The sequence below is a fragment of the Amborella trichopoda genome, chromosome 7 (assembly GCF_054954075.1).
Source record: "Amborella trichopoda isolate Santa Cruz 75 chromosome 7, AtrichopodaSantaCruz75HAP2 v2.0, whole genome shotgun sequence".
In the NCBI taxonomy this organism is placed as follows: Eukaryota; Viridiplantae; Streptophyta; class Magnoliopsida; order Amborellales; family Amborellaceae; genus Amborella; species Amborella trichopoda.
The window spans coordinates 25,626,173-25,650,222 of NC_142342.1; the positions used below are offsets into that span (position 1 = coordinate 25,626,173).

Sequence of the window (24,050 nt, forward strand, 5' to 3'; positions counted from 1 at the left end):
TTTGTGATCAATTGATGCTTCCAATGATATTCATGATACTCATTATATATTTTCTTTCATTGATAAGGGCATTGAGGAGGTTGGAGAGAAACTTGTAATTCAAGTGGTCACAGATAATAATGTTGCTCCCAACCTAGTTGCAAGTCATTTGCTTCGACAGAAGAGGCCTCGCATATTTTGGACTCATTGCACTGCACATTCCATAGATCTTATGCTTGAGGCCATTGGTGATTTGCCTATTATTCAAGGAATTCTTTTTAAGGCTAAGGAGGTTATAATCTTCATATACAGTCACATACTTACCCTTAGCATGATGCACAAGTTTACAAAGAAGAGAGAGCTTGTGAGGCCTGGGGTCACTAGATTTACCACTGCCTACCTAAGTCTACAAAGCATGTATAGGAGGAGGATCGCATTAAGGTTATGTTTGCTTCAAAAGAGTGGAGTAGGTGTAAGTGGTCTAAAGATACCAAGGGAAAGAAGGCACAAGATAGTGTTCTTTCGAAATATTTTTGGCAGGGGGTGAAGCATGTGATATTAGTATTTCTTCCCTTGGTGAAGGTCTTGCGCTTGGTTGATGTTGATGAGCCCTCCATGGGCTTTATATATGATGCAATGGAAATGGCTAGGAATGAGATTGTAGAGAATTTGGGCAATGATGCAACAAAGTTACTACCCAATTTGGGAGATTATAGATGACAAATGGGATAGGCAACTCCATAGAGCATCGCATGCAACGGGGTACTACTTGAACCCCAAATTCTTTTATGCAGATGCGGATATTGAGTCAAAAGGGATAATTATGGAATGCTTAAATGAGTGCCTTGAGAAATTAGTTCCCGATTCACATATCCAAGATAAGATATCAACTGAAGAGCTGATTTCGTATAAGTGTTCTTTGATGTCATTTGGGAAAGATATGGTATTAAGACAGAGAAACAAAGATGAACCAGGTAATATACTTTTCATTTTCTTTTATAAATTATAATTTTCTTTCAAGTTTTCAACTTTCAAGTTCTGATAATGTTAAGGGCAAGCTTTCTATGCTTCCCCTACAGCATAGGGGTTCTATCCTCCCTTTATCCAATTGTCCATTCTGAATAGAGGGCTAAGATTGTCCCAATCACAATGGCACGTCTCTATACTATTTTATTTTTAATTTTTTTCCATAAATATTTTGACACCAAATTTTGGACATCCAATCCTCTATTAAACTCGCACTAGCGAAAAATATAAAAAAAAATATTTTCAATAAAATAAAATGACCAAAATACCCCTGAAAGATTCAAGAAGGTAAGAAGATCATAGACTCATAGTAGTTAGTAGTTACTTATGCATTTTTCCTTATAGGTGCATACAAAGAAAAGAAATGGACAATGCTTCAGATTGGCTAGTTGCTGACCTTGGAACTGGGGAGGTCTTCCTTGGGGAGGGTTTGACATGGGACATGGTCGAGGAGGCTTCGGGGCAAGCTTCTACTCCTAGGAGGGCCACTCGAGCAACTTTTTCTGCTGGTACTTCACACTCACAGAGGGAGATAAAGGAAGAAGAGGCAAATTCAGAAGAATCTTTGAAAGAAGAGGGGAATATGTTGAAGAGGATGATGATTCTGATGATGACGGCCTCGATTCAGATGCAGATGGAAGCAATAAAGATGATGATTCTGATTCTTACTGATGTCTTCACTCTTCTTTTGTAGTAACTTTATTACACCATCTTGGTTTGGGCTTTAGACATTTGGACTATTTTGTTATGTGGTTTATACTTTTTTTGCCTTTTTGGACTATTTTGTTGTGTGGTTTAATAGGTTTTTATAGTTTTAGAAGTCAGTATGTTGAAGACTTGGAGAGTTGGAGACTTGGATGTTATTATGGTTTATTTTATGGATATGGAATATGGAGAATATGAGAGTTGGAGACACAATATAGCCTATTAGACTTTTAAATGTTTTGTATGGTTTGAAATTTTGAATAAGTTTATTCTCAACCTGAGCTAGGTCATATGTTTGTATATAAAAACGCATGTTGCGAACTTGCGATATTTTCAAATGGAATAAATTACAAAATTTGACACAAATATATGCATATATGTTCATTTGGATAGCAAATACATGAAAAACTTTACACTACAAGGCGCCCGAGGTTCTGGGCGCCTGCCTAGGCACTGAGCAAAGCAAGCAGGCCGCCTAGCACTTTTTGAAACCTTGACCTGCAATCTATCCACTGCAACCCATGCTACTATTCTTAAACCCTTCATACCAAATAAATCAAACAATATAATATCATCCTACAAAAAACTTATTCAATCAGGATCCTTCATGGGGATGAGAACACCATCATTATTCCATCCTCTCAGATGCCTTTCTAGAAATTACTCCACATCAAGTCAGCCTCCAAAAACTTTCATCAACCTCTAGCCTCCAATGTAATATCCTTTCCAAGGATATTACACCCCTTAGTTCCACATACCCCTTTGCAATGTTTGTTCATTTTCTTTATCACCTATCGCTATATTAAATAATGGTTTAGTTTTTTCTAGCACAACAGTTGGTGAGAGAAATTGTTCTGCTGAAAATTTTGGTTCGTATATACTCAGAGTAGAGCTAGCATCCCTATGAGTGTCATGCTCACTCTTGCTTAGGATTGATAGAGATTGTGATGGTTGATTGTGGAGGACTAAGCAGAAGGGATGTTGATTTGATCTGATTGCGCAAGGAAATCAACAACTTGATGCAGAGAATTACACAGTTGTGGCATAAGTGAGACCAGCAACAATATGCCCTAAACGAGGAGGAACCTACATGGATAGATCCAAATTGTGAGGGTTTTAAGAAGATTGGCGCAAATCAGAGTCCAATTCTGACTAGGAACAAACTGATGATGTGTCAAGTTCAGTAGACGAGTTGGATGCGCAATGACATCGACGAGAGCATAATGTTGAAGGAAAACTACAAGTATCCAATCTCCAATTGGATTCAATGTTCTTGAATCAGTGGATGCTTCTATCTTTGATACTGCTCCAATTTTTTTTCGGGAAGGCTTTCTATGCTACCCCACCTACATATATAGTATATGTGACCCCTAGTCTCAGCCATCAAATCTAAGTAGATGGCTAAGATGGCTTGAGTCACAATATCACAAATTGGTTTTTAACCGTCAGATCTTGATCGGACGGCTCAGAGTTTTTTATTTTTAATTTATAAATCACTTAAAAGCAAATTTTGGGGTATGCATAGATCTGAAAGGATCGCACAAAATAAAAATAATAATGAAATATTTTCGGTGATGAACAAATACCAGAATGCCCCTGAAAATTGCAGGGGTATTTTGCTCATTTATTTTTATAGAAAATATTTATTTTTTAGTTTTCCAAGGTTCGCCCTAATTTTATGATGGGACACAAAAATTTCATCCAAAAACTTTTTGTAAAAAAAAATGAAAAATAAAACAGTGTTTGGCATGACATTTGGGTATTAACAATCGTAGCCGTTCAATTCAGATCGAACGGCTAAGAAGTGGGGTCATATATAACTTATATGTTGTTGGGACCACATAGAAACATTTCCCATTTTTTATAGTGGTTCTATTTTTGATAAAGAACTCGGTGATCTTATTTTTAATGAACCATTGGATCAACATGGAGAACTTGGAGTTCCTATCTATGACGAAGAACAAGGTGCTGGTGATGGTGATAGTCATCACAATGACGGTAATGACTGCTATAGCGGTGGTGGTAAGGAGGTAAAAGAGGAGGTAAAGTGCTATTTTTTCTCACCAATGGTGGAGCTAAGCTTTCTTGTTTCCAATTAGAGGGTTCTATTCCACTAAGACAAGCTACCACAGTTAGGTGCACCAAAATCCTCAACAACTTGTTCAAGGATATTTTTACCCATTTCAAAATTTGAGGGTGAGTTTTCCCCAGTCAAGGGCGAACAAAGGAGATTAAGAGCTAGGTGATTCAAAAAATTTAATATCATTTTTTTTTAATTTCATGGATGCGAGTGTACATTTATTTTTTATTAGGGTTGATATTTGAGGAATTATAATGTAGGGTTAATCTCCAACAATTAGTCTCCATAGTCTCTATTTGCACTTTTTTACTATTCAAGAATATTGTTCATGGTACAGCTCACAGGTCACACTATTCACAAATATTATTCATGAGCTACCAGTATATTTCTCGAATTGTAGTATTATTTAGGGTTATTTTAGAGTCCTAAATTGTTCACTTGGATCTCAAGTTAATTTTAGGGTTTCATAGGCTAATAATAGGCAAAACATTACATTATGGGACTACCGGTGTATTTATGGAATTTTAGTATCGTTCAGGGGTATTTTAGAGTTCGAAATTTTTTACTTGGATCTCAAGTTAATTTTAGGGTTTTATAGGCTTATAACAGGCAAGACATTACATTATAGGATGCTTATCTTATTGAAATGAATTTTATTTTATGAAAGAAAGTTCTTCTCTTAGCTCGATTTAAAGCCATGCTTTTTCTCCATTATTGTTTATTTTTATTTGTTTGAGATTTGGGAAAAAGAGGATTTATTTTCCCACATTTCCTTCCTGTATCAAGTCATCTTTCTAAACAATTTGCAGAGGTCCAGTAACCAACGGAAGAAAGAGTCTAGCCCCTTTGAATCTGGTCAGTCCATAGGTTTAAAAGTTCAGATGCAAAGGAGTCAGATGGAAGATTTTTTAGAGTGGCGCTGGAAGGTTTTCTTGTTCACTGGTTGTCTTCAGATCCACAAATATATTGTTTACCTCATGGATCGGAGGCGAGTTTTTGTCATCTCTATAACATCAAAGTTTGAGTTGGTCAAGTGGATGGGGTGGTTAACGATGCAAAGCAAGACCGCCCAAGGTTTCAGGGAAGCTGAGAAATGGCTTGATTGTGCTAGGTTGAGGTGCTCTAGAAGATATGATGACTAATAGTGATGGGACATGTAGGCAGAGGGAAGCCTAGGGAAGAGCAGGCTATTGCCTTTCATAAGGATGTTTCACTAAGCCATCAGGAAGCATTCACATTAATCTTCCGCAAGTTAAAAAAATTATCTTCAGCAGTCTCAGAGAATATAACCGATTCAGCATTGGGAAACAATGAAAATTAAGAATATATCCATGTTCATAACATATCTACAATGAAATACAGGCCAGAGTTCATCAGAACACAAAAATGGAAGTCAAACACGATAGAGTAGCCTTAATATTACCTCATGAATGATATCCTTCAGTGCCGAATGGGTTTCTGATAGAACCTCTTGCATGAAAAAACTTTGTATCTTTTCAGTCAAACCAGCAGTGTCACCAATTAAGGCATAAGCATCGACAACCTGCAAAGCATAAGAAAGTTATAGCTACTGTATTAATCATAGATTGACATTGCAAGAAAACAACTAAAAGATCCTCCCATCCTCATTTCTGCAGCATTTCCCCACCACTAGCAACAGTCTACACTTATCATCTTCTTGACTAGTCCTCTTTGAGCTAAGCCCCAAACTGGTTGGTGATGATCAGGCCTAATCCTCTAAAACCAAAAGGTACGGTAAGGACTCTGGTATGAACAAGATGCACCTGGGACGAGGGGCATGGCTTTGGTGGTTGCATTGGGTACTGAAAGTTAGGTGTTAAACTTCAGGAGCCATCCTATCAAGAGAGAACAAGTACCAGGCTGTTGATGGTCTAGTTAATGTTCAGAGATGTCAAAACTATGCAGTATTAGTGGTGCCAGAGCAACCCCTTTTGTCAAATTTCATCTTTGGCTTCCTAAGACCTCTTCCTAAACCAGTGGTGCCAGAGCAAGCCATTTTTTCCTTTACTTTTATTGTTAAGCAGCCATTATAAGTGCGGTTCATTCTCTTTAGGCTTGCTAATGGTAGGAATCTGGATATTATTGCAAGAAAAACCAGTTGCTTTGTAGCAGGCATGATGTTGCATGCAAAGAATTGGGACGAAAAATGAGTGGCAGCAAGTGTGACTGGGACACTGACACATAATGGAGGCCCACAAGTGTCAGAGGTGTTTAGCTTTGCAAACTTAGTCCCTCGAATAAAAAAGTTATTTATGTCAAAAATCCAAATTTTTATTTTGAAAAATACTATTCTGGTAATTCTAAAGTGGAACTCAAATTATTAATTACAAAACACATTTAACCCCAGGGAGCAAGTGTACAATGTGCACCTGCAGGAGAAAAATACAATGAGAAAGTTTAACATGAAGAAAAGGAAAATGCTATATCCATCAGCACATTATATGCACATACGTGCATTATGTGCCTGCAGCTGCACATTGTACAGTTGCTCCCTTTGGTAAGATGTGTTTCTTTTTTTTTTACCCTGAAATTTTGGAGTCTACTTAGAATCAAGAAGGAAATGGTTTGGATTTTTATCTAAATCTTTTATTCAAGGGACTAAGTCTGCAATGTAATCCTAGAGGAGCACACTATGCTCCCTCTTACCTAAGGTGTTTATTTTTTAATGAGGGGCCATACTTTGGAACTTGAAGTTCTAAACTAGTGCATCACTTGAAAAAAAAAAAAAAAATTGTGTGACTCGGTCCAGAACTTGAAGTTCCAAACACGTAGTCCACTCAATAAAACTATGAGTGCCCAATTCGGAACTTGAAGCTCCGAACCAGTATGTCACTCAAAAAAAAAAAAAAACAACCAAGGGATATCTGGGTTCCGAAGCTTCAATTGTTTGAGAAAATTAAAAATAAAAACTAAAACAAAAAGGGGTATGAGGGCTCTTGTTATATAATAGAAATCTGCATGTCCGCTGTTGGAAGGAATTTGCAAGATATAGAAGGGACATCAAGAATAACGCAAGATAACCGACTCTAAAGACTTTATAACTCCCAAAAGAATTGAAGTAATAGGATGTTAAATGACCAAGAATCCAGGTGTCAGAAGACAAAAAAGGAAAACTGTTTGTAATCCTGTAGAAAGAAACAAAAGGAATAAAAGAGCAAGAAGAAATCCAAACAAATCATATATACATTCCAAAGTCCAAACCATACACAAGATATAAGCAAAAGAAACTAGATCACTAATTATTTAAAGGTAAGAGTGCCTACTGTCAAGTAGCTTTTTTCTTTAAAATCTTGACAAACCCCCAAAAGGAGAGAATCCAATTGCTGCAGAGTCTTTCCAAGCCAGGCCTACAAGAAGAGTATGGTTAGAGCTCAAAATATTTCACTCTGTATCAGTAGGATACTAATGTCTGCCATAAAACCCTCCTCACTTTAGTAAGTCATAGAAAGTGAAGATATGGTTCCATAAATACCTTTCACTACAAAAGAACACATTAGATTTTGATTTTTTTTGCACAATCAAACGAATCTATGAAACATATGAATGAAAACGAAAAACAAAGTATGTCTAAACCAGTTCAATAGTTACTCCAAGAGGAGTGTATATCACCTCTACACCACGGCTCATTTCTTGTACAGCAGAAAGTTCTGCATGACTGTCAAGAAGCTGTAGATATTCTGACAGCACCTGAAACGCCTGCACAGCAAAGCATGCAAAGGAAGTAACTACACTAGCCTTCAAGGTCGTTCTTTGTGATATAAGAGTTTATAAACCAAAACAGGAATTACTAGACTAAATAGAATAAATAGATACAACTAACCCACTACTCAGCCACCAAAGGATTGAATAAACCAACTGAAGAACACACCCGACGATAACTTCCATCTTCCACATGTGTGTTAAGTGCCCCTTGCATCTCGAGTGTATGATGAAGTTGTGTAAGAATAGGAAGCAAATCCTGCAACCATATTAGGGTGCGTTTCTCATTAGATGAAATGCCCATATGTGCACGGCAACAGTTCTTGGAACTAGAACTCATAATAGAAATTCTTGTAGAAATTATTTGAAATCCTGGATCCCCAGCTATCATAAACTAAACCAGTGGCGAGATTAAGTCCCAGAAGACACGATTTGAAAAGGACCGACATAGTTCTCAATTATCATATCAAGATACTTTAATCATTCTTTGATTCATACTTGAAGACAGCACCTTAAAATTGAAAATACATAGATATAACATTTGAAATCCTAAGCAATGCTAACTAGCCTATCTACGATGGCTGGACACGGTTCTAGAATGACTACAAAAGTAATTTAAATCTTAGCAGAACATGATCTTGACACAACCAAGAAATTAGGAAGACCTCATGCTTCCAACCACCAAAATATGGGTCCAACATGCAATCAAACCATAACACTTCTTCAATGAAATGCATATCCCCTACCACTTGCATTTTTTGACACCCAGGTCCATCTATAACTTTCCATGTATCAAGCTCAATGACTCCCATCATCCCACTAGAACCTAATTCATTTCTTCAGTTTGACCACATCCCTGTCTCTAACTACACCAAACCCCCTCTCCAATACCACCCACCCAGCAGGTCCAGTTACCCAATCTAAAACTCCATTATGCTGATGTCATCACCCAAATAAGAATCCAGATATGGCTCATGAGGCAGTCACTACCCACACAAAGAACTGATTTTCTTAATCAGTTAATGTTATGCATCTGGACTTTTCCTTGTTGAAGGTATCACACCATAGTAAACGAGGAAAATTATACAGAATAACATATGATCTAGTTTTATCCAATATAACCAGTGCCTTAAGGAGCTCCATCAAAGCACTAGAGTATCAACCTGATTGTGTTGAAAGAAGTTAATAATGCCAATGAACAGACAATAGAGGTTGAGGATTGGGTGCTCAAAGGACATCGAGTAGGCATTTAAGGCCATTACAAATACAAGGCCCGCTACAAGATCATGCCAACAGTTTCAGAGATCATGAAGGAGGAGACTGACTTGGAGACGACTCTTGGAGAAGAATACATGGAAGCGATGACTCCAATTATGATGCCCTGGCATTAGATCCAGAATTCTTTTAACTAAATTAGAGTCAAGTTCAGTCTCATGTATCTCGCAGGCTAGTAATCATGAATTGCTTGACTGTGGAGTTGCCTTTGCCTCTATGTCATGTGAAAATGCTTCTAAGTAATTCTATAATATCTCATTGCCAATGTGCATAGAGCCTTAACATCCTAAATTTGTTAGCATTTCAGTTGTGGATTCATATAAATTATCCTTAGATTTAACTAGTATGAAACTCGGATTACTGCTACACATGGCAATAGGATACATATTTCCAGATTTTCAGTGATTCTTTATTTCTTTGATAATCCACGAACACGAGTTTCTATGGTTTTATTACAGAATAGAACTTGTCAAATATTATAACAAGTATCAATGAATCATGAAATTTTACCTACAAGTTCATTATAGTTCTATAGAATTACATACATTTTTTTATTGTTTTTGTTTTTGTAGAAAAATAGTCATATATATATTGTCACCATTAATGACCAAGACTATCAAGATAATACATAGATGTTCAATAAAAAGAGAAAAATAATATGTATATGATGGAGGGAAAATTTATTCTTATTTTTAATTTTTATTCAATTTCGAAGGATGCATATTGCAGTTTTAGTTTTAGGGCTTATTTCTATGGTTTCTTAGGGTTTCTAACACTTTCATGGGGCGTGAATAGAAAAAACAGAATGCGAATAGAGTCAGCAAGTCCTATCTAAGGTTTTCGGATTACTTTTTTGTGCAAGCAAAGCCCGATCCACTCAAATCTGACCTGTTTTAATACCTATTGAACTATTTTCGGCCTCTTTTCTCAAATTTTTGCATCAATATATCATATATTTCTTCTATTTTTAAGATGTTACATATTTTATCTTTCAAAATTTTAACCAGCTTGGAAAGTCATGCAACTGCTTGGAGCCCTCTTGGTGCCTCTAAGCACCTCCCTAGGATTTTGTCTTAGAACAACATAACTCCCAAGGATTTTGCCTCAGAACAACATAAGTGCGACTAATCTTAGAACAACAGGATTGGATTTTGATGGTCTCAGGAGACCAATCAAGCGCCACATCTCTAAGAGTTAGGATCCCATACCATCTTTTTTTCTTTTTCTTTTTTTTTTCTTCTTTTTTTTTTTATTGAAATGTTTAGGATTCCACACACGTTAAGAATTTCACACACTTAGGCAATTTTTTGGATAAAATCTAGTGGAGAGTCTCCACTTAATAATCTAAGCTCTAGCAACCATTGCTAGCTGATTAGTCACCCTTACAGCACATAAATCAACTTCAAGTGTCAATGAAAACCCAAGGAATGCAAATTGCATCACCAAAGCCTCCCCTGTAGACTAATTCAACCTTTTACTTAAGAGTAAGTCAACTGAGATTTTTTTTCCCACTTAAATTATTAGAACTCTGTTATGGAAGAGGCTAATATAACAATTCCAACTACCACTGAAACAGTCATATGAAAGTAACTTTATCACGAGACTTCATCTTTATGCAACATGCTTCAGAAAAAAGAAATATGCCAATAAAAGCAAAGAATACAAAACAACATTCCTAAGAAGAATTTGCATAGTGCATAGCAATTAACTATCCCCACAGAAAAATCAAGTACAGGTTCCTTGGAAAAAGCTACTGAAAACACAAAAATAAAAAATAAATAAAAAATAAAGAGAAAAATAAAATAAGCAAAATCATGTTGCGTCTTTGGCTAAAACAAAAAGTAATATAAACCAAATGATTTGAGGATTCTACAAGGATAACTACCAGAAGAGCCTGTTTTCGTCTTGCGTTTGATGTCACCACAAGGTCCCGTGATACCTCATGCACTGATGAACCCAGATGCCTCCTGCCATTCTGTAAAGGTAGTGCCACATAGATACAATGATAAGTACAAGCTTGCAGGTTATAGCAAAGAGAACCACATAAAACAATTAACCCAATATTAGGATTAATTGAAATATACAATTTGAAGGGCCTCAAGATTTGATAAAAAAACAAGTGTTGTCACAATCCACTATCTATAATCATTTTCTATATTCATACTAACTGCCACCACCAACCCTGCATACCATGCATATGACATTTGCAACCTTCAAGTCTTGCTCAAGCTCCATTACTAGCTGCATTCCCTTTACTGACAAAAAGAAAACAGATGAAAGTAAGAACAAGCCACTTCAAATGATATCCAATGGGAAGATAATCTCTTTGAGTAAATGTAATATAAATTCTAGTACAAAACTAAACTATATATGAAGACAAGAAACACTACAGAGGCATGACTCTAAATAGAGAAAAATACTAAGAACGTATTCATTTCAACGCTCTTATAAATATATTCTAGAATGCCACCCCTCAAACACATTTAGAACTTAATGTTTTCATAGTATGCTAGAGAAAATCTTATTTAACTTGGTATCTGACGCAAATCCCTTTGAAAAGGTACATAAAATGAGTTTGTCTCGAAGAGAGAAGTTCCCATGTCTAGGTCTTCTATAGCTATCCTAATCACCCGACTCCACACATGGAACACGAAAGTGAAAAAGCTTGTACTTGAGATCCTCTTGAGTTGAAAAATCACCGTTTTGCCCATTAATGAGGCTCGCAAACTGCTGCACCAGCTGCTGTACTTCCTTTCAAGTTCCTTCATTCTATCATCTATGGGATCATAGAGTGGATCCACGAAAATCCCTCTTGTACAGCCCCTTCTTGCTACCATGGGTTCATCCCCGAAATCACAATCCTTAGACAAATAATCAACAAAAACTGCTAAAATCTGCAAGATCTTGGTTGTTTTAGTAAAACTTCAGTAAAAATCAGTAAACCCTAAACCCCACTATAACTTCTCTGCTATGTTGTTGACCCAGGGGCCAAAACAATCAATGCTACATCAACTTCGTACACTGCTACAGTACCTTCTGTGTAGATCACGGGCTCTGATACCAATTTGTTGTAAGGAAACTTGAGGGAACAGTAAAATCAGCAAAGATCAAACCAAATACAAGCACAAATCGAAGAAACCTAAAGTTTCTTCTCCATACTCAAGCTAGGGTTCCAAAAGCATTAGCTTTTCTCTCTTTCAATTTCTAAACATCATGTAGAATTGCCCCCTTAAGGCCCCACACACCTCTTATATATTATAATTCAATGTTCAAAGACATTACATGTTCATAATATTATTAAAATGACCTATATATCCTAACTTAATCTTAAATTTTGTAATAACAGTTTTACCCCTATGAACAGTACCCATGAACAGTACTCATGAAATAAATAAAAAAACTATAAAAACCCCAGAATTCTTTAGAAACTAAAAACCCTAAAAATAAATCCTAAAACTAAAATCAAACTATACATCCTTTAAGAAATTAAAAATAAGTATAATTTTCCCTCCATCAATTTTCTAAGCTAATGGAACTCGAGACAGTTTTGAGTCAACTCAACTCAAGTCCTTGAACTTTGTCTTTGCCTTAATTATATAGTTGCAATTCAAATAAGAATTATTGTATGACATTATGAATAAAACTGCATTCCAGCACCTAAGCCTAGTATATGATCTTTGATTTGACCACTAGGTATTACTAGGAGCGCATTGTTACCTCCTTTCTTTTTTATTTCATTTAGCCATGACAGTAGTTATTTTTCTTCAGTTTTTCTCTTTTTTCCAAAACGGTTGTTACCCATTTGATTTGCATTTTCACATTTTTCATTTAATTTCTCTTGCCAGAGTAAAAACAGGGTTTTGTAAAAACACATCAGAACTAGTATTTGACGGGTTTTTTTCAGTCTGACCTAGTTTTAACTGGTTCGATCGTCCAAACAAAGTGACCAATTTTTTTCTAATATGTTGCATGTTCTTAAACGAAAACAAACATCATCATCATCATCATCATCATCATCATCAAAACCTTTTCCGAACCAACTGGGGTCAGCTATAAGAATCCTTGTCCACCATTCTGCTCTATCAAGGGTCATAACCTCAGTTAGGCCATGAGTCCCCATATATTTTCTCACTACTTCCAACCATGTCCTTTTGGGTCTACCCCTTGTCCTTTTTTAGCTTTCCACTTGAACTAACTCGCACCTCCTAACAAGTGTTATTCTCAGTCTGCACCACATACCTAAATCTACTTTCTCTCATTTTATCAACTATTGGTGCCACACCTAAATTCTCACGAATATATTCATTTTGAATTCTATGATTCTATCCCTTATTACTTTGCCACTCATCCATCTCAATATCCTCATCTCAGATACACTCATTCTATAGGTATGTTTTTTCTTGACACCCAACATTCCGCCCCATAAAGCAAAGTCGGTCTCACACTGTCCTATAGAACTTGCCCTTCAGTTATCTTCAAAGATTATTCATATTTCTCTTAATATTTTTAAAATCCAGTCAAACAATTTTGATTGGTATCCACACCAGTTCTGACTAAACGAGATACCTCACTAGTTATATGGCTGGTCCGATCATGATAACACTGGGCATAACTTTTTGTTGCAATATCATAATCACCATTATGACCCCATTTCAGAAATGGTAGTGAAACCTCTATAACATCCAAACTCGCAATGCGATATTTACCCAACAAACTAGGCTAAAAGAATACCCTTGATGACCAGAATGTCGTCTTCGAAATTTGTATGTGTTGTTGGACTGCATCATCTTTCATATTTACAGACAACTCCCCATCAACTTCCGATCATTTGTGAACTTCAAGGCTTCAATATAAAATTTCTTCAATTCCTCCTTTGGAATCCATCAATTCTCTGACTCAAGCTTGCCTTTCCATTGGACCAAACAATGATTATAGAAACTGTGATGGGTAGTAATGGTCTAAATATCAAGGACCATCTAGATCCGATTAATAAAAGCACCAAGGGGATTGAGGGCTATTTCTAGTCAGAGTTGGAAACTATTTTATGCCTCATGACTATGTGATAGCCAAAGCATTGTACGTATATATGATTGATTCAGATATGCGCTCGATGTTTATGTGTATTTTAGTGTTGTATGCAGACTTTAAGGCTTTGAGAGGACATAAGCCTAAATCCCTGACATTGTGACCTTCTCATAGCATGTGCATGAATACTCGCAAATGGGAAGCCGCTCTTCCAGATGAACCACAAAAAAGAGATATGCACATGTGCCTACAGAGGAACCATTGTATCTAGTTGAGTGCATGTCCTTGGCGGCACCTGCAATCCACTATAATGTGCACATTGTTTTGACTTTAATAAGCCAAGCATAGGCCCCTGATTCAGTGTTCGAAAAAGTGGACTGCCCAGCGCCTAGGCGGTCCAGAAAGCTGAGGCGCATTGTCCAGGCCTAGGTGGCCAACTAGGCAGCAGGCCTTGGGCGCTATCTAGGCGGAACCCGCCTAGGGGTGGAAATTCTTTTTTTTTTTTAGTTGTATTGATTTTTTTTGAAACATAAAGGGTTTGAAGGATGGGCTTTAAGTTCATTTCAAACCTAAACCCACAAAAACCCATTTTAGATAGAAAGAAACCTCAAAAAGACTAAATTTTGTGACTTTCATTGGATCGAAGTGCTTCTCAAAGTTACAAAAAACGGATCCAAATATCAACCAGGTAGATTTGATTTAGTTTTGGAGTTTTATAATCCTACTAGAAGGTGTTTTTTATTATTTTAGCATCAAAAAACATTTTAGAGGTGGGAGTTTCGAGTTCGAGCAATCAAAATAAGTGCAAAATTTTATTTTTTAGATTGCTTGTTTTATTTTGAAATATCTTCTTCAAGATCTAGTCAAAGTGGAGATCCAGGTTGGAAATATGGATATAACCCGAATCCAAATGACAAAAATTGCATTAGATACAATTTTTATGACAAAGATACGAAAGAGAAAATAAACCGGTTTTAGAAGCATCTTGCCGGTATTAAGGGGGATGTTGCCCCTTGTAAAAATGTTCCTGAAGCTATCAGAGAGGAGATTAAAAAATATATGAGTTTAGGGAAACAAAAAACAGGAATAAAATCCTTGTCATTTGAATAGATCTATTTTTGCTACTTCTAGAAGAAGTGATCCGGGTTGGAAATATGGTTATAACCCAAAACCAAAAGATAAAAATTGTATAAGGTGTAATTTTGTGAAAAAGATATCAATGGGGGTATTAACCGATTCAAGAAACACCTTGCTGGTATTAAAGGAAAAGTTGATACTTGTAAAAAGGTTCCTGAAACTATTCGGGATGAGATTAGACAACTTCTAAATTTAAAAGAACCAAAAATGAGCCTAGTTCTACAGAAATATCTTCTCAAGTTTCTTCTAGAAGTGGTGATCCGGGTTGGAAGTATGTTTATAACCGAATCCGAATGACAAAAATCGTATTAAATGTAATTATTGTGGAAAAGATACTAATGGGGGCATTTACCGGTTTAAAAAACACCTTGCCGATATTAACGGGGATGTTGCCCCGTGTAAAAATGTTCCTGAGGTTACCAGGAAAGAAATTATACAATATTTGGGTTCAAGAAAGCACAAAAACATAGAAAATGGTAGAGCAGCCAAAACTCCTAGGGCCTCATTTGCACATACTAGTAAGAGGAAGGTAGAAAAAGAGGAAGAAGAGGCAGATTCAGAAGTAACAGAGGAGGACGAGCGTTATATTGAAGAGGGAGTGACTCTTCTGATGATGGCCTTGATTCTGATGCATATGATGAAGCTGACCCTATTCCTTCTGATGATGATGATGACTGAAGACTCTTGGTGTTGAGTGTTGATTGTTGTGTTAAATGTTGACTATTGTGTCCTAGACTGTATATTTTCTGAATTTCTGTATATTTTTTTTTCTTATTTTTAGTTTCTACTTTCTAGTTTCTAGTTCTACTATCTAACTTTTGTGTGTACAGTCTACAGTGTATCAAACTATCAGTGTATGCTTGTATGGTTTTACTGTTTTAGCATTGTATGAAATATTGATTATGGTCCTATGGATTATCAAAATTCTCTTATCGACTTCTATCTTTTTTTTTAACTAGGATTATGGTCTTATGGATTATCAAAATTCTTATAGATTATGGTATTATAGATTATCAAAATTCTTATGGATTAATCATTATCAGTCATCAGTCACTAATCAGTTTTTTTTTTTTTTTTTCAACTGGACCGCCTAGGCGCTGGGCGGCCTGGACCCCCATGACCGCCTAGGGGCTGCCTAGTACTTTTTTAAACTATGCCCTGATTAGTATTGTTGATCATGGGTTTGTTGCGTCACACTGAGAAGGTGACATTGGATTTCAGATCTACCCAAGTGGAGTGCTCTAATAACGAATTCAACTCTATAGGATCCTAAGTTTCCTAATTAATATTTTTCAAATACTGCTCCAATACCGATGGAAAATGCGTTTTTCAATTTTTGGGGATGTTTGGAGATTTTTCTAAATTGTTTTTAGCAAAAAAAAGAAAAACAATTCAGTATGTTTTTTACTCTATTATAGCACTGATCTCGTACTGGGCCAACTCCATCCCCTTCTTTGCCACCATGCAGATTTCTCACTTCCTTAACAATTGGGAATGCCTTCTACACCTAGCGGCCCAAACAAACTGACTTAGAACACCCTGGACCCACCCCCCCACCCCCCAAGGCTTCCTCAAACTCAACATAGACAGATCCTCCTAAGGTAACCTGGGCCCTTTGGGCATAGGAGGAACTTTGGCAGGACCATCCTCTACCATGATGACCTTCTCAGATTTCATTGGTCACCAGGACTCTACCTATGCAGAAGCTATGGCCCTACTAGTAGGTCTTAAGAAAGTGCTTGAATTAGCACCAGAAGCATTTGGGTTATTGGTGGAGTCAGAGTCAATTAACATAGTTAGATGGGCTACACAAAAGCAACAGCCTCCATGGAGGCTATTTTCCATTTTTGACAACAACTACTTCTTATGCAACCTTCTTCCTCAGGTTTCCTTGTCTTACATTCTTAGAGAGGCAAATGCCGAGGCAGATCAATTGGCTAGGGAGGGAGCTTCACTCGGCCCATCTACTCAGCAAGAAACCTAACTTATTCTTCTACCCCTCTCTCTCTCTCCACTTCACTTCTCACCATTCTCTCTCCCTCACTCCTTACCTCTTCTTTTATAATAAAAAAAAGGGGGGGGGGGGGGAAGAAAAATGGAAAAAAAAAGGGGAATACAAGGGAATAAAGAAGGAAAAAAAAAAAAGAAAGAAAAGAAATGAGAGCAAGCATTTAAGGGGGCTATAGGGTGCAAATTCTCATTCTTTGCCCCCGGGCCCTCAAATTACCTCGCATTAGCCTACCACTGTTGATAGAAGACCACAGCCTTAGTCGGAGAAAGGTAGATCATCATCTAGCCCTCATTCTTTATGCCATCCAGCTCCCAACCCCTGGACTGGTCTCATGGCTCAGCGATCAAAATCAGGTACGCATCACTTCAACCATAAACTCTCTACTTCTCACCTCTTTTTTCTACCCTCAATCCCCATCAAACCACCTACCGTCTTACTTGCCATCTTACCCACTTACCAAATCTTTTCCCCTTCATCAGTGTTTTTGCTCCCTCATAACCCACCTCCCTCTCACCACTTTTTCTCTCCAACCTATTTCTCAAAGATCTCGCTTGCCTCACTCTCTCTCTTCCTCTAAACTCACTGCAGTTCCCCTATAAAACTTCTCCCCTCTCACCCCCCTTCTTCTCACCTTACTCATCTCTAACATCTCCACCCTTCTTACTCCTACCTCTTTGTACTTGCGCCCATTTTCTGGAGTCTCCTCCCAACTCCAAGTAAAGGACAAAGGATAAACTTGGAAGTCATCTATTATAGGATATCAGGAAGAAGCCTAGTTTAGAGGACTTTGCGAGAAAGGATGGAAAACCCATCTGTCTTGCCCATCTTCCCTCTTAAACCTCAACCTTGATCACCTTCTCACCCTTCCTCCTGTCGCCCTTAGTCTCTTCACACTCACCCCCCGATTCTCTTTGCATAGTACAGCGGGGTTTTTGGCACAGTATGCTGCCAGCTGGGCTTCAGTCACCTCGAAGACTGCAGTACTTTCACTTGCTAACAGAGGCCCTTATTCGACTCTCTCAAGCATTCCGAAGACGATCTTTTCGACTTGGTTTGCTCTCACTATACAAGGTTCTGAACCTTTTGAGCTCATGAGGCGCTCTGCCCGACCCCTCTGCGTGTCGAAGATGATCTTCTCGACTTGGCTTGCTCTCGCTACACAAGGCTCAAGTCATACGCTTCTAGGCCCTCTCCTCTAGGCTCGACGCCAAGGCTTCGCACCTATTGAGCTCATGTAGGGCTCTGCCCAACCCCTTCTTTATGTATATTTCGAAGCTCATGTAGGCACTGCCCAACCCCCTCTTCGATTTTCTCTTATATTTTTTTTTTTGATAAATGTTAACATTGTATTACTGGCGGAAAGTTACAAAGAGGTCCTAGATCACCCTAGAGAAGGGTGACTCAATAAAAATTGTGCTAGCCTATCATATACAAAAAGGGCTTATAAGGCCACCCAATTACAACAATTGACAATAAGCTTTTGCAAAAATACAACGAGAGGGTAAAACCAAAACAGAGAGACATATTAAGCCGTGAGCCCCTGGTCCTGAGCAAAACAAGAGTCGGACCCGGGTAGCGCTAGTCCAAGGCCCTGACTTCTAGCACCCTCTTTCGCCAATTGATCTGCGATGTCGTTGGACATCCTCCAAATATGCCTCCAGAAGACATCCATATCCCTGCATATATGATCAATTTTGTCAAACAATGAGGCTAAATACCACGGTGATGAGCTCGTTCTCCTTGCCCAGGAGATTACATTATAGGAGTCTCCTTCTACTAGCAATAGAGGACCCCAGGAAGGATCGCCTGTAAGGAAAAGTTTGAGTGTATCAACTTCATTGTAGGAGGCATCAATAAACACCAGGGTGTCATCTGCATATTACATATGAGACACCGTTGGTCCATGTGGACTACTCCTGAAGCCGGACAGCAAGCCAATCTCATAGAGCCGGGAGATTGAGCGACTGAAGACCTCTGCAGAGATAGCAAAGAGGAAGGGGGAAAGGGGGTCTCAACGAAGGGAAAAAACCTTTAGGGGTTCCGTTGATAAGAATAGAGAAATGTGGATATGAGTAGCAACCTCTCATCCACATTCTCCATTTATTACAGAAACCCATTCTAGCCATCGTCTCTTCAAGAATTGACTAGTCCACATGGTCATACGCCTTTTCCCAATCAATTTTGAAAATAAGGCCAGGTTTCTTAGACAGGTGCCTCGAGTGGATACACTCATTAGCTACTAGGGTTCCATCAAGAATTTGTTTGTCTTTGAGGAAGGCAGATTGTGTTGAAGAAGTAACTGAAGGAAGGACTTGTTGGAGCCTGGAGGCTAGGACTTTTGTACGAGGAATTCAGGAGACTAATGGGGCGGAAATCTTTAATTTCCTCAGCACCTTCTTTCTTGGGAACCAGAGCTATGAACGTTGCATTTAAGGCTTTGTGCAGATTACCCCTGTGGAAGAATTCCTCGAGAAATTTTATGAATTCAAGACAAAAGGTGTCTCAGGACTCCTTAAAGGGAGCAATCGAGAATCCGTTGAGACCCGGTGCCTTGTCTTTGGCTAGAGCATTGAGAGCCAATAAAATTCCTTCCTCTGTGAACTGTTGCTCGAGCCAGGCAGCTTTTTCGTCTGTGAGGGTAAGGAAGACATTCTCGATCCTAGGCCAAAGGAGGCAGAGTATAGCGTCCAGAAGAACTTTAAAATATCCCTCTCTATCTCATCAAGTTGAGTGAGGTGTCTGTTGTTAACCTTAGTCATCGAGATCGAATTGTCTCTGCTGCGACAATTTGCAATGCGATGAAAATAGGTAGTATTCTGATCACCTGCTTTCAACCATGTGATTCTAGATCTCTGGAACCAATAGATCTCTTCTTTGTTGAGAGTTAAATGGTACTCAAGTTTAAACTTAGATCTGATGTCTATCTCAAAGGGTTCCAGTGGCCTAGTTTCCTCGAGCTGATCAATCTCTTGGATGGAATTCAACAAGGAGGACTTGAGTTGGGCAAAATTCCCAGGGATGGATCGACTCTGAGTTTTGATCGAGGTTCTAAGGATTTGAAGTTTGGTCTAGAGGATATACCCTACTCTGCCCGAGACCTGAGCGGCTGGGGAGTTCCACCAGGTATGAAGGAGGGTAGGAAAGTCCTTTTCAAGGAACCAGTGGAGTCCAAATTCGAAAGGCTTGGGACCTCTCAGAATGGCAACTGTGTCAAGCACGATGGGACAAATGGTCTGGGGTGGGTTTTGGAAGGGCTAAAGACGAGGATCTTGGAAAAAGGTTCTCCCACTCCAGGGACAGGAGGAACCTATCTAATTTTGAGAAAGTGGGGTTGGAAGCGTGGTTGGACCAACTAAAACGACTGCCCTGAAGGGGAATGTCTAGAAGCTCAGTCCGGCTAATAAAGTGTAAGAAATCCCTCATTCCGGAGAAATAGAATTTGAGGAATTTCGTTCATGGGACCAACGGGTGACATTGAAGTCCACTCCCAAGCACCAAATGGGGCGTGGGAGGGAAGCTACATGTCCCAATTCAGACCAAAGCCTGCTCCTGAGGGAAGAAGAGGTTGGGCCATCGACCGCCGTAAATTTCAAAGGGGTCCCGTCCGAGATACAGGAGAGGAGTACTGTCACAGAGAAAAGCCCTGTGAAGTAGGAGTTCAGGGTGAAGTCAGAGGGATCCCAGACCACCCAAATCCCTCCTAATGCACGGTTAGCAGGTAGGGACACCCACTGACTAGGTCTTCTCCCCCAAACTTGGCGGATGAGTAGAACGTTAGGTTCAAGGAGTTTGGTTTCAAGGAGGGCAAGAATCGAAGGGCAGAGTTTAGAAGTGAGGTCCTTAACAGCACTCTTCTTGGAGGACTGCCTTAGCCCTCTTATGTTCCAATCGAGGAACTTCATTTCTTAGGTGATGGTAAAGAGGGGGCAGAGGCCAGTCTAGGAGACCTCCTTGGTCGAACCATGAAGAGGGGAGCGGGAGAGCTAGCAACGGGCTCTCCTTCAAAAGGCAAAGAGGAGAATAGATTACAGAGTTCTCGTTGACCTCTGAATCTCACCTGTAATCTACTATTTGCGTTTGCTGTGATAAACATGTGTGTTGGTCCTTCTGGTCCATCATACTCGAAACCCATGATTTTGTACATCTCTCTCATTCTTCTGTCGGTGCAATTTTTCCCATCCCTGTCGACCTCCTCGGCTTCTGCGGATACCTGGGAGGGAGAGATGAGGGTCAAAGTATTATTGGGGAACCCCGGATCTGAGTCTACCAAAGTTGAGTCAACCACTCCGTATTGGACATCCCTGTCGACCTCCTTGGCTTCTACGAGAGCCTAGGAGGGAGAGAGAGAGGACATTGCATACACTGGAGGTTCCATCTCAGCTACTGCCACGGGGGAAGAGGGATGAAGAGGGAGAGGTCAAGGGGAAGAGCCGGCAAGTCGTCAGGAAGAGGGAGGTAGGAAATAGGGAGAGAGTGAGTAGTAGGTGGGGGAGGGGAGAAGGCAAAGAAGGGTCTGGCTGAGGGCCAGTCGACTGAGGGACAGAGTGAGAGTTGGCTTGACTAGCCAGGGGAGACGGGGTGAGGGGGTTATCTGATGGGGGTAAGAGAGCCTTGGGAAGGTAAGAGAGAGAGTAGGAAGGGACATATGTAAGAAAGGTAAGGTAGTGGTACGTATTTACACTGTGGATATGAACGAGGTGAGGGGTGAAGGATAGATGAGGAGCTAGCAGGGTTGACACATAGGCTGGGTCAGGGGGAGAGAGGTCCAAAGGGTGAGCTGCAACAATTCCCAGTGGGATAAGGTCCCTGTGTGAGAACCTGTTGGAGTGGTAACCTTCTGAAGACATGTAGAAGTCACCTAGGTTGAGAGGGAAGAAGGTGAGAGAAAGAGGGGAGGGCGGGGAAAGAAGAGGGGCCTTCAATAAAGAGGTTTGGAACACAGGGTAGGGGGGGTAGGAGTACATGAGGATGGGGTCCAGAAGAGGAAGAGGAAGATGAGGAACAGGAAAGAGTTATAGAGGGGGTAACAAGGTGAGGCAAGGTGTTCAAGAAAAAGGGGGGCGAAGGGGGGGGAGGGAGGGAGTGAGGGGGGAGCCACCCTCAAGGGAGGAGGTGCAGCCGCGCGGGCGAACTAGGGATGCTCTGAGGCTCCAAAGGAGGGAAGGGGAACGGCTGGGGTGGGTGGAGAGCTGCAGGCCAACTGTTGGGGAACCGGGAGGGTCAGAGCAAGAGCAGTGAGAGCTAGAGAAGGAGGCGCAAAGGTAGGGCCAAGCGGCGCTTGTACAATTACCGCCGGCATCGTCAGGGATAGGTGTTCCTGCAACAGAGTAGGAGAGGACAGCGAGGGCGACAAAGGGGAAACGTGCCAGGAGGAGGGAGGAGGCGTCTTTAACATGGGACGAGGGCCATCGAGCTTGTCAAAAGAAGGGTAGGGTACGACGAGGGGCTCAAGGGGACACGTAGACGGGGAAGACGAGGGGGGGTAGGGAGGTAATGATGAGAGAGGGAAGGGACATAAGTCAGTGGGAGAGGCGAGCGAGGATAAAAAGTGCGACGACCCAGGTTTGTCAGCAAGGCCGGAAGGTAGAGGAGGTGGAGAGGTGTCCTCGAGAACTTCTTTACAGGGTCGACGAGACAAAGGTGAGGAGGTAGCTGTGGGTGAACCTGTCCTAACGATATCACCAGGGCTCAGGTCACACGGTGGACCCGGGGTTAAAAAAGAAAGGGAGGAGCGTGGAGCCCAAGGACGCCAGACGGAGGGATTCTTGCTGGAGGGTTGAGGGCTGACTGGTTTGAATTGGGCCGAAGCAGGGGGTCGTCTACGGGAGCACTGCCGGTGTCATTTCTTCTTAGACACCACGGTCCAAGCCTGCTCAGGTATGGAAACCGGTGGGATAACAAGGTCGGCATGTTAAAAGAATTTTGAGGAGGGAGGCGAGGCTGAAGACCACGAAATAGAGACGCGGTAGTACAGATTATCGACTTCAAGCCAGATCGATTGAGGGATGCAGCTCGTATCGAGAACTTTCAAGAGAAGTCGAATGGATCTCAACTGTAAGGTTTCCGTAGAGATCCAATGAATGGAGACCAATGAACCACAAGCTTCCCCAATCCTCCGAAAAATCTCAGGTGTCCACGCATGAAGGGGAATGTGATTAATGGTGAACCAAACCCTTTGTTTGCAGAAGGAGCCTTCAACTGGTGACCCCCAAAGAGAAGCGTGTGCTCCTTCGAAAGTAAGGTTGGATGCTTCCTGTAGAGCAAGCTGAGCTCCGGCAGGGGACGAAAAGGAGAACAGGTAACCGCCATTGGAAAGGCGTCTATAGGATAGATTCAGATCCTTCATAGATCTACTTGCCCATCTCTCGATTCCTCTGAAGTCGTCACGACGAGGAATAAAAGACACTATTAACGCAGCAGACAGTTTAGAGCGAGTAGACTCTGTCTCCTCGGGAGATGAGGATAAGCGAAAGGAAAGGTAAGGAGAGCAGAAGAAGCAAGGGAGGACCCGAGAGGGCAATAGGCTTTTGGGAGGGGGAACAAAAGTAGAGGTCTCGATTTTCTCTTTTCTTTCTTCTCTCTTTCTATCTCTACTTTTGTTTTTTGTGCACCCAAAATGTGGGACTGCCGTCTTTAGGATTAGTTACAAATGTATATTCTTTTTTTTATCAATATAGTCAACCTTTTTAAAAAAAAAATAAATGCTTGAAATAATATTAAATTAATTTTTTAAGAGATGAAAGACATAAATGGAATAGAAATTGTGTGCTATAAACCAAATTTTGATCATGAAAATTATGAGAATAAATGAATAAACAAAAAATTCCATTACTTTTAAACACTTTTAAATAATATAAAACAAACGAAATTGTCAATTGTGTAGGAACTAAAAAAAGATATATGACATTTTGTTTAAAAAAATTAATGTATGAAATCTTAATAATTAAAATTCTATATCCTTAGTATTCTTTATATTAAAGTATATTGATTTAGTGAAATTAAATTAATGTTGATATTATTGCTATAAGATATCTCATGAACTATGCTACATGTTTGAAATGAGTTCATTGAGTGTATGCTTAGTAGCATATA

At 39.7% G+C, this 24,050-nt stretch overlaps 1 protein-coding gene across 15 annotated transcripts in view; it reads right to left on the reverse strand.

The window, feature by feature from the left end:
• Positions 1-24,050, reverse strand: part of LOC18426787 (coiled-coil protein) — a 126,372-nt gene that overhangs the window by 80,446 nt on the left and 21,876 nt on the right. For 13 of the 15 annotated variants that reach the window (XR_016059943.1, XR_016059947.1, XR_016059945.1 and 10 more), the window contains exons 5-10: positions 10,976-11,040; positions 10,671-10,760; positions 7,680-7,769; positions 7,421-7,507; positions 7,075-7,158; positions 5,214-5,333 (exon numbers count right to left, since the gene is read on the reverse strand). Coding sequence is in view for 6 of the 15 variants with exons in the window: in XM_088872834.1 (XP_088728960.1) it covers positions 5,214-5,333; positions 7,075-7,158; positions 7,421-7,507; positions 7,680-7,769; positions 10,671-10,760; positions 10,976-11,040 (536 nt within the window). In the remaining 9 variants the exon portion in view is untranslated. Of the gene's footprint in view, positions 1-5,213; positions 5,334-7,074; positions 7,159-7,420; positions 7,508-7,631; positions 7,770-10,670; positions 10,761-10,975; positions 11,041-24,050 lie in introns of all 15 variants that reach the window. The other 2 variants (XM_088872837.1, XM_088872835.1) reach the window with 1 other exon arrangement.